At 41.4% G+C, this 15,276-nt stretch overlaps 1 protein-coding gene across 1 annotated transcript in view; it reads right to left on the minus strand.

Moving 5' to 3' along the window:
- Positions 1–1,872: 1,872 nt before the first annotated feature.
- CPM (carboxypeptidase M) overlaps positions 1,873–15,276 on the minus strand; it is a 144,164-nt gene continuing 130,760 nt past the window's right edge. The window contains exons 7-9 of the mRNA XM_063927498.1: positions 11,932–12,084; positions 8,836–8,984; positions 1,873–8,438 (exon numbers count right to left, since the gene is read on the minus strand). Coding sequence (XP_063783568.1) covers positions 8,211–8,438; positions 8,836–8,984; positions 11,932–12,084 — 530 coding nt within the window. The 3' untranslated portion in view covers positions 1,873–8,210. The remainder of the gene's footprint in view (positions 8,439–8,835; positions 8,985–11,931; positions 12,085–15,276) is intronic.

Below are 15,276 nucleotides of genomic sequence, written 5' to 3' on the forward strand. Positions count from 1 at the left end.
GTTAAAGTCCTTCTCTCGAAGTATGTCGTCTCCTCGGGCACAGTTTCTAGACTGAGTCTGGTAGGAGGGGCATAGAGGGAGGAGCCAGACCACACTCTAAAACTCTTGAAGTGCCAATGGCTCCTGGTGGACCCATCTATATCCCATGGTACTAATGTGGACCCCAGCATCCTCTACAGACTACGAGAAAAGGATTTACCGGTAGGTAACCAAAATCTTATTTTTATAGACACCATCAGACAGTCCTTGCAGTCTTTTGTCTACTTTCCAACAACCACATCCATGCAAAGTACAGTCATGCTGATGCTGGGTATAACAAGTTTTTGTCATATGCTGTAGAATTCTGCTAGAATGCTGGGAAGTGGATGACTCTGGCCATTAACCAGTCAGATTAGTGGGAAGTAATCTACTAGAGTGCAGAAAGCTGTAAATGTGCCAAAAGTGGCCATAGGATATGTGTAATTAGATCACCCCACCACATATCTAAGGTCTGGTTTTTTAACGAGAGTGGGTCAGAGCTGTGCTCTTATATTTATTTCACAACTAATAAAATACAAACATTGGAAAGTTTAACTTATTATCCTCATATACAACGGAGTATATTAACCTCTCTTAGGGGGTAATTCAGAGTTGATCGTAGGTGTGCTAAACTCTGACATGTGGGGGAACGCCCAGTACAGGGCTAGTCCGCCCCGCATGTCAGGACTTGCCCCCCACCCCCATACACAGGTACAATAGCGTCGCACGGCGGCAATGCTTTTGTACCTGATGGATAGCTCCCTACCAGCGCAGCTCCTGTGCGCTGGGAGGGAGCTACTGGCTACGTCTTGGGTCACAGCGGCTCCGTGTGACATCACACAGCCACCGTGGCCCACCCCCCAATGGTCTGGACATGCCTCCGTTGTCCGGACAGCGCCCTGACACCGGCGCCCCCTCCCGCCCCGCGGCCGCCTCTGCCTGTAAATCAGGCAGAGGCAATCGCAGCCAGACAGATGCTGATAGCATCTCACTGGGCTCCCGGGGTGTGCACGCACAATGTGGCAGCTGCACGTGCGCACACCACACAGTGATTCAGACTGTGATCACTGCTGCCGTAGCAATCCAGTCTGAATTACCCCCTTAATGTGAGCAAGGTTTTAGTAGTTGCAGCAGACAGGGTAACTCTTGTTATGTATACTCATACTACTGGATTCACTATTTCAGATTCAGTGGATGTGGGATGTGGAGAGGTTTTTTTTTTAGGGGGATGGGGAAGCAAAGTATGTACACGGGACATGATATGGCTGCAAGGAGCCAAGCTATCTCTGTATTGCAAACAGCAAGGATATCTGTATTGTATGGCAGTGATAAGGATGCTGTCTGTATTGTATGGTGGTCACTAGGATGCTGTCTGTAGTGCATGGTATACACTATTATGCTCTCTGCATTTCATGGCACTTATAGGAATTCTATATTGTGCTGTGGTCACAAGGATATCATCTGTATTATGTCTGTTTTGTGTGGTGGTCACTAAGATGATTTCTATATTGTCACTAGGGTGCTGTCTGTATTGTATGGTAATTACAGAGATGCTCTCTCTATGGTGTGGCTATCACAAGGTTGTTTTCTGTATTATGTGTCTCAAAAAACTGAAAGCTACCCAGATGGCGCTGGTGGGTGTTGTATTTGATTATAGCTCTTAACACATCTGCGGGGTAACACTATTTTAAAGATTTTATTTATGTAAATAAAATATAATTTGTTGAACACTGTAGGATGTTTGAGAACATGTATGGGGCACCAGTTGGTATGTCTGATATAGTTAACTCAACCTTTTCTCATCATGGTAAGAACAGATGTGGCAGATTGACACAAGCAAGATATACAAGGCAGTTATGATATCCAAAAGCAATATTGGTTTAATTGAGGATATGCAATGCAAGGGAAGATTGAGGCACATTTCCTGATGATTGGTAACCAATATGCAGACATATATGACAAGTAAGAAAATATGGAAAGATAGCAGAAACTGGAAAACACACTGACTATACTGTATCAACCAAGAAGAAAGAAAGTATTCCCTAACTAGGGCACACATAGTCTAATATACTAACGAAATTACTTTAAGTCACCTACCCATTAGGTAGATGACCACTAGTTAATTATAATCTAACTTTTAATGTATACTTGTTAATAGCTGGCAAAATATGTGCAAGTGAAAAAGAAAAGGTGTACAAATTCAAGGTGATAATAAAAGGCTCAACCACTGTAGTTGTGTACTTTTTATTTATTCTCCCTTGTTGGAATGTGTCTCATATGTTGCTAAAGTAGGGTATAAATATCTCACTACAGTAGCTTTTGTCAAATTGTGGAAGAGATACAATTGTATAAATTTAAACTTACTGCTTTTGCTTCTAATATGTAATAATCTTGATATTCTTTATCAAATACCACATGAGCAATTTAATATGAGTATTGGCAGTGTGCGCATCACTGAATCCAAGTATACTCTTTGTTCACTATTCAGGCAATACGATTACACCTTTTTCCACAATAATAAATGTATACCTATAATATTAGAGTTATTATTCGATTACCAATCAGTGTAATATATTCACATTTATTATTAACCAGTTGATGCTAGTATAAATATATAGATTATTCAATGTTATGCGAAGCCTTTTGGATCATTGGCACTCTCATAATTTTTTGTTGGTTATTGTATTATACCATATGCATTAATATATACCATCAAAATTGGATACGTCAGTCATTACCACCCTAGAGTCAGTGTGTAGTCTCCTGCTAGTGTGTGTGTATGTATATATATATATATATATATATATTATTATTATTATTATTATTATTATTATTGTTTTTTGAGGGGGCATACAGTACTATAAATGCATGAGATAATGTTATTGGTCCTTTGAGTGTGACCATGAATATGTCACAGCATTAGAGTGGTACCTATCATCATACTAAAAATGTGATAGTTCTAATTTTAATATCACTGGGAACACAGATTATGTTAATGTACCTATTGATCGTAATTTAGAGAACTATCCATTATAGCTCTCTGATCATGATGTATTAATGATAATATTGAAAAACCCCTAACAATAGCAGTGGTACACATAAGCACTGTCAAGTATATGGCAGTGCTGTCTAATAGCGCGCCTCTCAGCGCTAACCCACAGCCATCAATATGTGTGCATCACTGAGCCTCTCTGGCGTGTGAATCCCACTACTCACGGCTGTCAATACCTAGCTTATCTCTGTTGTTGGTACTTCTTACATATGACACACAACACATACACACAAACAACTGATATTTTCAAGGGCTACTCGCCCATATTAACAGTGGTTGGCTATTTAAACAGCGGACACGTTTGACACCTGTACCGCTTATCCTAATGATCGTTTCGCATTACAGCTTAATCATAGGGAACCCAAACATCGGGCTGGAGGAAGTTAAATAGCCAGCCTCAGTCCTCTATTGGTTGCTGACATTGATTTAACCAATATGTTTAACCAATTACCGTTTTTCATTTGTCCTTGCAATCGTATTGGTTAGGTAGATTAGGTTATTTATAAAGAAACAGGTGTATCAAAATAGTGATACATAGAAGCACAATTGAAACAATGTGCAGTATATAAAATGGTATGGGTTATAGGGTCGACATGCATTAGGTCGACCACTATTAGTTGACTGTGACTGGGTCGGCACCTGAAATAGGTTGACACAGTCATTAGGTCGACATGAACAAGGTCGACAATGGAAAAAGGTTGACATGATTTTTTTAGATTTTTTTTGGTGTTGTTTTCATCGTAAAGTGATGGGGAACCCCAATTAGTGCACCGTGTCCCCTCGCATGGCTTGCGATGCTTCGGGCAAGGTGCCTCGCTGCACTTGGCACAGGTTACTATTCCCAATCGTAGTCCACGTGGATCGTAAAGTATGAAAAAGTAAAAAAAAAATGAAGAAAAATTTGAAAAATGCATGTTGACCTTTTTCCATGTCGACCTAATGCATGTCGGCCAATAGTGGTCGACCTAATGACCGTATCCCTTATAAAAAAAAACCTGAATTTTCCAAATCAATAATAGAAACCCATGATTTTCCTAAATTGATTTATAGGGAGAGTATGATATTAAGACAATTATTTTTGTATTAAGTATTCCCATCAAAATAATCTTATAGTAACAAATAGAACATCAAGTAAATAAGAAATTATACATTTGACACATCTGCTTTATTTGAATATCATCCTTATTACCGTTCTAAATATTTATTCCTAGGGAATATTATAATAACATTTAGTGATTTATGTGAGATGAACTAGATAGTACACCGATCTAGCAAGGATTGACTTGCCTGCACAGTCTATCTTTTCTTGCGATACCGACCTGGCGGGACCGCGCATCGGGATCGCAAGGTTACTTTCACCTTGCGATCTGCACTAACTTTTCTTGCAATTTTGACTATATAGTCAAAAATCGAAAGAAAATATCTCACCGTGTGTACACACCTTAAGAAGCAGTGGAAGTCGAACATGTATATAAAATATTTCAGTAAAATATGCAATCATCGCTTTAATACTTCGTTATAGTCCTGTGACCTACAGACTGCTTCTGCCTGTTACCTACTCCAAACTTCCAGCAATAGAATGTCACAGCCCTGCATCCCACAAAGGCCTGCAGGAAGTCATAAATGAGACTTCACAGTGCCACCCAGCAGGAGGCCCAGGCTCTTGGGGTTAAAAATCCACCTAATCCCTGCAGTGGGCTGAGGTATAAAAACAAGCTGCAGAAGGACCTCTGTTTTCTTTTTGTCCTTGTGGTGCAACACTAGAGTTGGTTTAGGACTCTTTGGATCCTACCAGGCTAAAAGACTGTACCTTACAGCCTGTCAGCAGCAAACATCTTAACAACAGCTGGAATCAGCAAGTTGCAGACACCAGCAGCTTGGATCTGGAGAAGTGAGTAGTCGCTCAGCAGTATCTCTCCCAGCAGCAACTCACCCACAACGGTCTGGCCATGTCCCCAAACCCCTCTCTCCCAGTGAATAGATGCCGTGCGGATGCGCCCACATTTATTCACTGCCGGTCTGCAGCAAGTGAGAGAGGGTCTCCCAACTGCCAAACCGCGAGACACTGAGGCCCGTGGATGTGAAAGCGGGACAGTGCCCCAAAAAATGTGACTGTTATGCTAAAACTGGGACAGTTGGCAATCACTTGTTCCTGTATCCCTGTACCTTATTCTTGCCTATGTTATGTACAGGGTAAGGCAAAAAAAAATATTTTAAAGGATAACCAAAATGGCATGGTAAATACTATTCAAAATTTTAGTACGTAATCTAAAAGTGCATGGAACAGTTTATTTTCAATTGGCTTTGTATATGATATAATTTCTTCGCCTATTGCAGCCTTCAATTCATTAATGGTTTTTGGTTGATGTTTGTAGACCTCAGCTTTCAGATAGCCCCGTTGGCTCTGTAGAGGCCTTTCATGAAGCTGGTGAGGATTGTTTTCTGCCTAGTAATGAAAATTCTGCTTTTTAACCTATCCAGTCAAATGAAAGTAAGCTTTCTCAAGAAATTGCAGCGATAACGCTGGAAATGACCCGCCGAGTGATGTGAAACTTCAGAAATCGACTACAAATGTGTATTACTAATGAAGGCCACCATCTGGACCATATCATATTCAACATTTTAAAGAAATGGTTTCCTTTGTGCTTTTAGATTATGTACTGAAATTTTGAATAGCATTTACCATATCTTTTCTAATAACCTTTCAAATCTGGGAGGTTTATGGGGCATAAATGAATAACTGTTGTGGAGAGGTGTCTCTCAAGAAGCATTGGAACAGAGAGTCCATCAATATGTTGCTGTGGGGCCCATGAAGTTCTGGTTATGCCCCTTCTCTTCTGCCTAAGCTTCCTTGCTAGCACGGAAATTGCTTTATCAGTCTTGCTTGCATTTTTCAGCATATTAGCTGCTCTACAAAAGAGGATGGCATTAATCTGACCTCTGACAGTCTTGTGTTGAGAGAGGAAGCTTTAAGTAGGGATTTGCTCTTATTATTTTGTACTATAAGGAGGATATATTATTCCTTCAAATGAGTGAACTCTCATGCTGCTAACTTTTCTGCAGTGGATGCTGAGTGTATGAGCCAACCTCTTATAGTAGATTTTAGGGCTTCCCTTACCACACTCGCTAGTATGTCATTTTGAGGAATTGCCGTTAAAATAGTCAGTGATTTGGTTTTAATCTCTGAGATGGAAGATGTGTTTATAAACAGAAGGTCATCTAACTGCCCACCTGCACCAGAGGAAGGGCAAGTTATGTCTAGGATGATGTATACTCCCACATGATCTTTCCAAGAGAAGGGCGAGTTTACTACCGCAATAGTCATGAGATCATGTCTATGCAGGTGTACAATTGCTGGTGAGCAGTGAAAAGTGGCGTCTCCAGCAGTTGAATTTTAAAAATGCCAGGTTTTGTCTTAAGAACATTAAAGTCAGCGAATCCTTATGGGGTGCAATATCTGCTTTGTCTAGGGTGGGGGTAGATCTGTCTACAGCTAGGTTAGGAGATATATTAAAGCCTCCTCCGTTAATAACGTAGCAATGTACAACTTGTGCAATGCATCTGAATCTAGAAAGAACCCTGACCCTGATAAAAGGCATCATTATTCATTATTTACCCACGATTGTGAATCAACATCGGACTCTGTGAAAATTGTTACGTTCGTGGATGATACCGCCATTGTGGGTTTAATAAGTAATGAGGATGAGAATGCATACAGGAACGAGGTCCCTTATTTATTTGAGTGGAGTAGGGCAAATAAGCCAAGGAGAAGATAAATGATTTCAGGAAGCGAAATAGCACTCCTAAGTTACCTATCCTTCTGGATATGAAAATTATTGAGCAGGTGGAATCCTTCAAATTCCCAGGGATTTTTATTTCAAATACTTTGTTTTGGTCTTTAAATTCCACTTTTTGGTAAAAAAGGTGGAGCAACGTCTTTTTTTTTGTTTTAAGGCACCTAAAATCAGCTTGTGTGAGCAAAGGGACCCTGTACAATTTTTACCGTAGCATAGTGGAGAGTGTCCTGACCTACGGCCTTGCTGTATGGTCGGGAACTGTACTATTGCAGAACAAAAGGCCTTAGATCGGATGGTTAGGACAGCAGGCAGCGTAGTTGGGGTAAGGTTACCTGGTATTCATGAGACTTATGAAAAAAGGGTCCTTAAGAAATCAATAGCTATTTTGGAGGATCCTAGTCATCCAAATTATTCCTTTTTTTGTGAGATTGGCTGTTCACTCACGCACAAAACGACTATGACCGCTTTGTTCCAAGTGCAGTGCATATGTTAAACTGTCGAAATGTCTTAAGTGGAGGTTTTGGAAAGTAATTGCTGCTTGTTCTATTATGTGATATGGTTTAACTTGATTTTTTCGTTGACATCCCTTGGTGTTTTTTAATGATAATAAAGGTATTCATTCATTCATTCATTCATTCGAGACTACCGTGACCATTTCAGAGTGAAGAGTACCAAACACTACCAGGAAACTACACACATTTAGGATTTTTAAAGTGCAAGCAAATGCTACATTTTTGAGGCTTTACAATGCCTGAGTTAAACTAAATTATGGGCTGGAAAGATTAACTAAAAAATGTGTATGGTTAAAGGAAAACATTTTGCTCTTAATGACATTTTACAGTGTAAGCAACCACCACAACCACTAACTGGCAGCGTGATTTTTGTAAGCAGTTTATTTACTCACACTACTGTATTAGTATTAGAGATGTGCGGGTCTGGATTTACATGGATCTCAAAACAGCATCTTATTGACTCTCTGACATCACGTGTTTTGGATAGCCCATAAGAAATATCTGGATAAATCCGAACTCATGTTAATTTTGGCGTTAAGAACTGAGGAAATCCGAACCCGCACATCTCTAATTAGTATACATATTTGGTAGATATTGGGCTTCAGAGCGGCACCTTTTTTAACAGACCAGTTTTGTAAATATAAAACAAATTCATATTAGAATGCTTAAATGATATATAGAACCAAGACAATAATAAAAGTTTGCATTGGCAGCACCTAACTGAAGACTTTATGGCACATTTTCTGGTTCCATTTGTAAGTCTTCAAAGTAATTCCATCAAGCTCCACACCTGTCTGTCTTTGTACAGGTTTCTTTGGTAGAATCTGCGCTCTATTGGGCATTACATAATAACACTAGCACAGTTCTCAGGATGCACGTCAGTAAACAGGCTTGTAGTATGCTGCCAGTGCTACTGGTGCCACTAGGAGTACAAAATGTTGTTACTGGCACTGTACTGCTTGTCTTTGTGGTGAGCTGGAAATTATAAGTCAGTGCAGAAAAGTTTGCACTCTGCGGTATAGTTATGTTCTTTATGATTGAGGAATTCAACACCGTAACCTAAAGGATGAGGAAGTAAAATAAACCAAATATGAGTATAATTAACTTAAGTCAGAACTGTTGCCATACTTTATATATGGCTCTGCATAGATTGTGTGAAATAATGAATAAGAGATTGTGTTTAGATATACAGTGCATCCGGAAAGTATTCACATAAAATAATTTATTCCATTTTGGAATAAGGCTGTAACATAACAAAATGTGGAAAAAGTGAAGCACTGTGAATACTTTCCGGATGCACTGTAGCAGAAACAAAGTGAATAATACAGTGAAAAAAACTGATCTGGCATCAGAGAGGAAGAATTGCATTGCACATCTTGGAGCAGGTACTGGTCAGCACCTTACTGCTCTATACACATGTAATACCATTTCATACCTATAACCTTCATATACTTACATTAAGTGTATATGTTCCAGGAAGAAGCAAGAGGTAATACTCCCCATTTCTATCAGATCTGTATGGACAAATACGTTGCCGTCCCTGGACATCCACTATAGCATTTGGAAAAGGGTTTCCATCAACATCGAATATCTGCCCCTTTATTCCTGTGAATTCATTAAAAGAAATAAAGCTAAACATACGGATAGCATAAACACACTGCTTACAAAAAGTGCATGTTGCTTCTATTTTATAAGGTTCAGCATATAATCCAAGAAATAACAAATATGATTCATTAAATCTAAAAATATAAAACCAGGACACACACGATCTAAACTTTACATGAGTAAATAATAATAATCCATCCCATATTTTAAACTTGCAGACTTTTATAAAGCCTCCTGGGAGAGACTTGGATGGAGCAACCATGTCGGATACATGGGGCTTGTGATGCCACAATAATTCATCCCAACACTGGGGAGAAAGGGGTCAGGACTTGTATGCACTCTCAAAAATGAGTGTGGCCTCATGGCGCACAAGGACACGCCTCCATTCTTGTCATGCTGGTGTCATGTCTAGTGCTTCTGAAACAGCTGGGCAGACCCCAGCTTCTTTAGACACAATTTCACCCCCCCCTGTCTGCAAGACACTGCGGCCCGGACAGTGCCTGAAAAGTATGACTGTCTTGCTGAAATCAGGATGGTTGAGAGGTATGCCAATTGTGTAATCGTAGAATTGTCCCTGTTAGTCAAAGCAAATTGTGTCATCAACCTCCCGGGTTGCCCGCTTCACTCGGAAAACTTAACTTGAGAAGTGGGAGGCATGTGTAAGACTGGCCCACTCTCTCAGAAGTATGGGAGAGCCCCCCACAATCTGTGACTCTTCCACATGTTCCTGGAGAGTTTCTTAAGTATGTCATACTTCATTTTGATCCCAAAAAAGGTAATCCAGTTATAGTAACCATTTTGCCATTTGTCATGTTAACTTGGCTGTACAGGAGTCTTAATTAGGGGAAAATTATCATCTGCTCAATGGGTTCCATACAACCTAAAGAAAGAAAAACTGCTGCACTAAATACTTTTCACTGATCTGTTCAAGTTTGTAGACTTTCTATGGTGTGCTATCTACAGACCATAAATAGCTAGTGTTCCCAGAGAATATGTAGAACATGAACACTCTGAAAGCCTACACTTTGTGCTTGTGGTTTTCTTTTATATTGCAAGTACTTCAGGGTTGGAAATTCAAATGCTGCAAGTTTCAGGCTGGTATCTTTCAAATGGAGTACTTGCTGGTCACATGATTTATAGCATCATCACCCCATGACTCCTTCACCTGTGAAGTGGCAGGAGACTGGCCAGGGGATTATCTCCCAAATTTGGGAGTCTCTAGGAAATTTCTGTGTTACCAACTGTGCATCGTGGATAACAGGAAGCAAAAAGGTATTTTTTAATGTCAGTTCAGAGGTGGAACTAGAGAGCTGTTTGCACATCATGCAATTCAGCACAAAAGAATCAATCTATTTGATATTACAAAATTAAATAAATATGACAGCAGACATAAAGACACTCATTACCCCTTTATTTTCTCAAAATCATTAAACAGATGATATAGTTAAATGGAAAGAAATGAGGGACATAAAAGATCATAGTGCCTGAACTTATCCAATGTTAAAGACAAATGTGACTTGTCCTCTGCACAGCAGGGGTTTCATGGGGGTCCAAACTGTACTTTATCTCCAGCGACTTTATCTCCATCCAAGGCTTAGTAAATAGACCCCTCAATTTCCAACAACGGCTTAGTAAATAGACCCCAAAGTACCAACCAATAATCTCCTAAGTGGAATGTAACAGACTGTTTGAAAAATTACAGATAGGAGCAGATTGGCTGGTACTTTATCACCATGCAATTTATCACTCTCCAACGCTTGATAAATTTGTATCTTAGAGGGACACGTACTAAGCAGTGATAAAAGTGGAGAAGTTGCCAAAGGCAACCAATCAGCTACTCTGTATACTTTTATAGTATGCAAATTATAAATGTTACGTCAATGCTGATTGATTGCCATGGGCAACTTCTCCACTGGCTCACTTCTCCACTTGTATTACTGCTTAGTACATCTCCCCCTTTAATGTGCTATATCTCCCACATCCTGCACCTACAGAGTTGGGGCCAACCACATTTGAAAAAAGAGAGAGCGCCTTGTTAGTAGCTATTTTCTAGTGATCACCACACATAGGGGCATCAGATTGTTTTTAGGTGTCTGTGGGGGGGTAAGCTATAATGTAATTTGGCACCCATAAATCAGACCTCTGAGTTAGAACTGGTGCCTGCCCTGCCTTGTGAGGAGTCCTGGTGGTGAAGCCATGGAGGAGGAAGTGATACTATGGGGATTAGAAGGAGGTGCTGCTACAGTGAGGAGGAGGTGGCACCATGGAAGATGAGGCCGGGAGTCCCAGAGACAGAGGCCCTGTGATGGGTGAGGAGGAGCCTGGGACTGCAGTAGCAGTGCAGCTAGCACCATTATCATGCTAAGGTGAGGCTTGCTGCTGGGACCACTGGGGAGTAGGTCGGGCTGCACATTATAGTGCATAAAAAGGCTGCCGCTGCAACGGTCCCTGCCCTGCGGATGTAATGTGCGGTCTTTCAACTGACCGCACATCACTCCTCCTGTACATCGGAACCTCCGTCACTTGTTGGGATTGACAAGCTGCCCCCCCCCTGTTACGGCACCAAATACATAGCCTTCTGGAAAAAAAACCCACTAAATATAATTGATGAGGGTACTACATACATTATTATTGATTTCCTGTTGATATGTGACAAGACCAAAAAGTGCCAGTAAAGGGGTTCATTTTCTGTTATGCACACGAGCACTGTAAACCCGAGTGCTCACTAGGCACAAAACCAGCACAAAGATGTAAGGCACACAATGTTACACAATGTCACACTGCGCCTCCAGGTCATACATTACACCCATTTTGTGAAATAGGAGTTTTTGCTATTTCTGATGAGAGTTTTCATGCATTCTCTTTTTACATTTTGTATTAGATACTTCAACAGCTGTGTATGTCACAATGCAATGAACGGGATAAGGACTATCAGAAGTACATGTACCCATGTGTACTTGCTTCATGTACTCCATAACAGATACTTGGTTGTCATTCCAAAATTGCTGAAGTGTGGAAGATGCAGGATATTTACAGCATGACACCTCCAGAGTAATTTCCATACACTGGCTGAAGATGTAGTTGTAGTCTTGCATGCCACCTGGAATCACAGAGGACATTGGCTACATTCACTAGGACCGTTAACACCATCATGTCAAACGCAAGTAACACCAATAATTAGTTTGAATGTACAGTATTAAACTGAACATGTGCTGCCTTAATTCTGAGGGACACACTCTGTACACTCTAGTCTATTAGAATGAATGATGAGTCATTTAAGAATTAATACACAGCATCTCAATAATTTCATAGTTTAAATACTGGCTAACCAAATATACAGTATGTATGGCAGATGCGGTTAATTTACCGGCTCAGGATCCCGACGGTCAGGATACCGATGCCGAAATTCCGACAATGCCGACAGCCGGAATATCGGCACACCAGGGCTATGCCCACTCGTGGGTGTCCACGACACCCAGTGGGAATAAATCCTGTTGCGTGTGCAGTGAGCCACCGAGACTACAGCATTGATAAGCGCAGCAAAACCCACAAGGGGACTCTTGACACTCACCCTGCTGCTAGCATTCTGGCGGACGGGATGCAGCTGTTGGGATACTGACAGCTAGCATCCAGTGCGCTGGTAAAACATATGTAATCCATGTATGGTATCTGTAATTTAAATGAACCTAAAGAATACTTTCAAGCTGGCCCCACATGCTTCAATATCATAAACAATACAAAAAGTGATTGACATGTTAGTGAGCACTGTCAAAAGATTACTGCCTCCAAACTGCTCCTACTGACTACACTACCAACATACATGTCAGTACGCACAGGCCTACACAGCTGTGACTTTTCAGACTATAACATTTCTAAACATCGCAAGTGAAGCTGCCGCCTAGAAAAGGATACAGTGCCCGACCAGAGCCATCGCAAAGTCCTCAGTAACAGTATATGCATATACAGCACCAACACAACAACGAGGAACATCGACTGCTTGAGTAGGTCTATGATCATGCAGACTGGCACCAGCAGTAGCTACACTTTTGTGCAAGATCCCATTGCTGTAAAGTGCGGTGGCTGCTGAACTGATTTCGGCTGCGCAAAATCATTCACTAGCAATTTAATTTTCCTCTAGGGTTCATGAATTTTTTTTTTTAAGTATTGAGAGGTTGGGTCATCGGGGACCATGGAATAAGGGAACTACTAGCATTAATGGCTTCCTGAGTTACTGCTTGTCATCTAAATATTACAATATCTCCTCTTCTAGGTGTACCCCCCTTCTCTCTGTTAGCATGTATATCTCATGTTACCATCATTACATTGGACATATAAGGGCCCTAAACGGATAGCTGAGGGACAAGATTTTTGAAAATCGGCCCTGGGGAACTGAAGATATCCAACTTCAAAGCAGTGATCCCCATCCAAGCCTGTTAATTGCTCTTCCCAGCCAGATGTCTCAGGTTCTGTCTGACTTACAGAGTTTTTCATAGGGTATACTCTAAAATCTGGGACTCTCCCCTTTTCGGTGGACACTGGCAGCTTGTCTCAACTATGCCCAGAACCAGAGAGATCAGCCTTCCAGCAGCTGGTCCCTGCTCCAGCTCTCCATGGCTGGTATGCAGTTTTATATTTTTGGTGGTGGCTCCTGAACTCTGATCCCATAGCCCCCAGTACCTCCTGAAAGGTGGGACTCTCTAGTTTTTTTTTTTATCTCATTGAAAGCTAAGAAATCTATTTCCAGGAACTGGAGATATCTGCAGTCAAGTAAGCTGCCTTCCCACCAGAAAATTATAAATATTAAGCCCACTCCACTATACACCTGCATATTAAACACCCCCTTGGAAGTCATGTACCGGGGCCCTTTCATTCAGCCCAATGCCCCCTTCTACAGTTTAGTATTCTCCCTCCCATCCCATCTCCCATCAACTGTGCAGTAAAGGAGTAATTAGCAGAAATAACTGCTCCAGGTCCTACATGCTGAGCGGAAGATAGAACACTCCCTACTGCCAGTGGAACATCTAATCTGCCGCTGATAGCACCCTCCATCCCTACAGCTGGAGGATGGGTAGGGGCCCCATTGTATTGCTTTAGCAAGAGGCCTACACTGCTGTTAATACGGCCCTGGAAGCTGCTTACCTGTCTGACCGGGGGTGCTGGCTGATCTCCTCCTGGCTGCAGTCCCTGACCTCCTGGTGATTAATGGCTGATGTCACTGGGAGGTATGGCTTAGGTCCAGCACTGCTGAACAGGTTGGCTTCTATGAACTGCATCAGCCCGTATAAGTCAAAAAGGGCTGACAAATTAGCAGGGGAGCTGGGAAGCCACTATCGCAGCCCAGACTGGCAGTCCCAGGGGAAGAAAACACCTCTCCCTGGGACTGGCTGTCTGGCTGTGAATAGCACAGAGCGCTTCCTATGGGAAGTCACTGCCACTGCTAGGCAGTCTCTGACGGTGGTGGATTTAATAGGGAGACTTAAATATACATTTTGTGGGACACCAAACTGACAGGCGCTTAGGGTATCTTAGTATATATAGGTGAATATACTCAGCAGAAAATACCTCCCTGGGATATGTGGAAGTGGAAGAATTCCAAACTGCAGCATGGATGGCTTTCTTCTTTTTTCTGGAAAGTTTTTCCGTCTCTCAGGTGTAACATGAAAAGAAGATAATATATATATATATATATATATGTAGTAATGTTTTTAGACAATAGACAAGTCTTTTTCAATATGGAGACGTTCACAGCAAAAGTGACCACAGTGGGCTAAAAATTGATAATGTCCTTGTTTTTAATTCTCAAATAGGACAGTCCCATTAGATGTGCTCATGAATAATTCATGATTAGATATCATATGGTGTGATATATATGAAGCCTTTTTTTATATATATCTCGATGAATAAACTTATCCAATTGCTCACATAAACAGATGGTTCTTTACTAATGGGATAACTGTTCAAAAGTCATGGAGGAATTGATATAACACCCGGGACTTTAGTGCATCGCAAGCACCTGTAGAATATAGCTCCCGTTTCAATTACCACGAATGGCGTCCTCCGTCTCCCACTGAAACTGGCTCTCGTGCACACACCTTAACTGATTTGGAGAGAGAGATGTCAGTCCGGCTCCCGGAGCTCTGCGCACTGCAGGCGCTACAAGTTGATTCAGCTCCCGTCTTCAAGCCGCCGCATATAGCGTCCTCCCGTCTCCTGCTCATCAGTCTCGGACACCACTGCACATCAATGCGGACAAACAGCCGATGTCCACCGGGTCACAAATAGGGCACTTTCT

Source organism: Pseudophryne corroboree, chromosome 6, assembly GCF_028390025.1.
Source record: "Pseudophryne corroboree isolate aPseCor3 chromosome 6, aPseCor3.hap2, whole genome shotgun sequence".
Lineage (NCBI taxonomy): Eukaryota > Metazoa > Chordata > Amphibia > Anura > Myobatrachidae > Pseudophryne > Pseudophryne corroboree.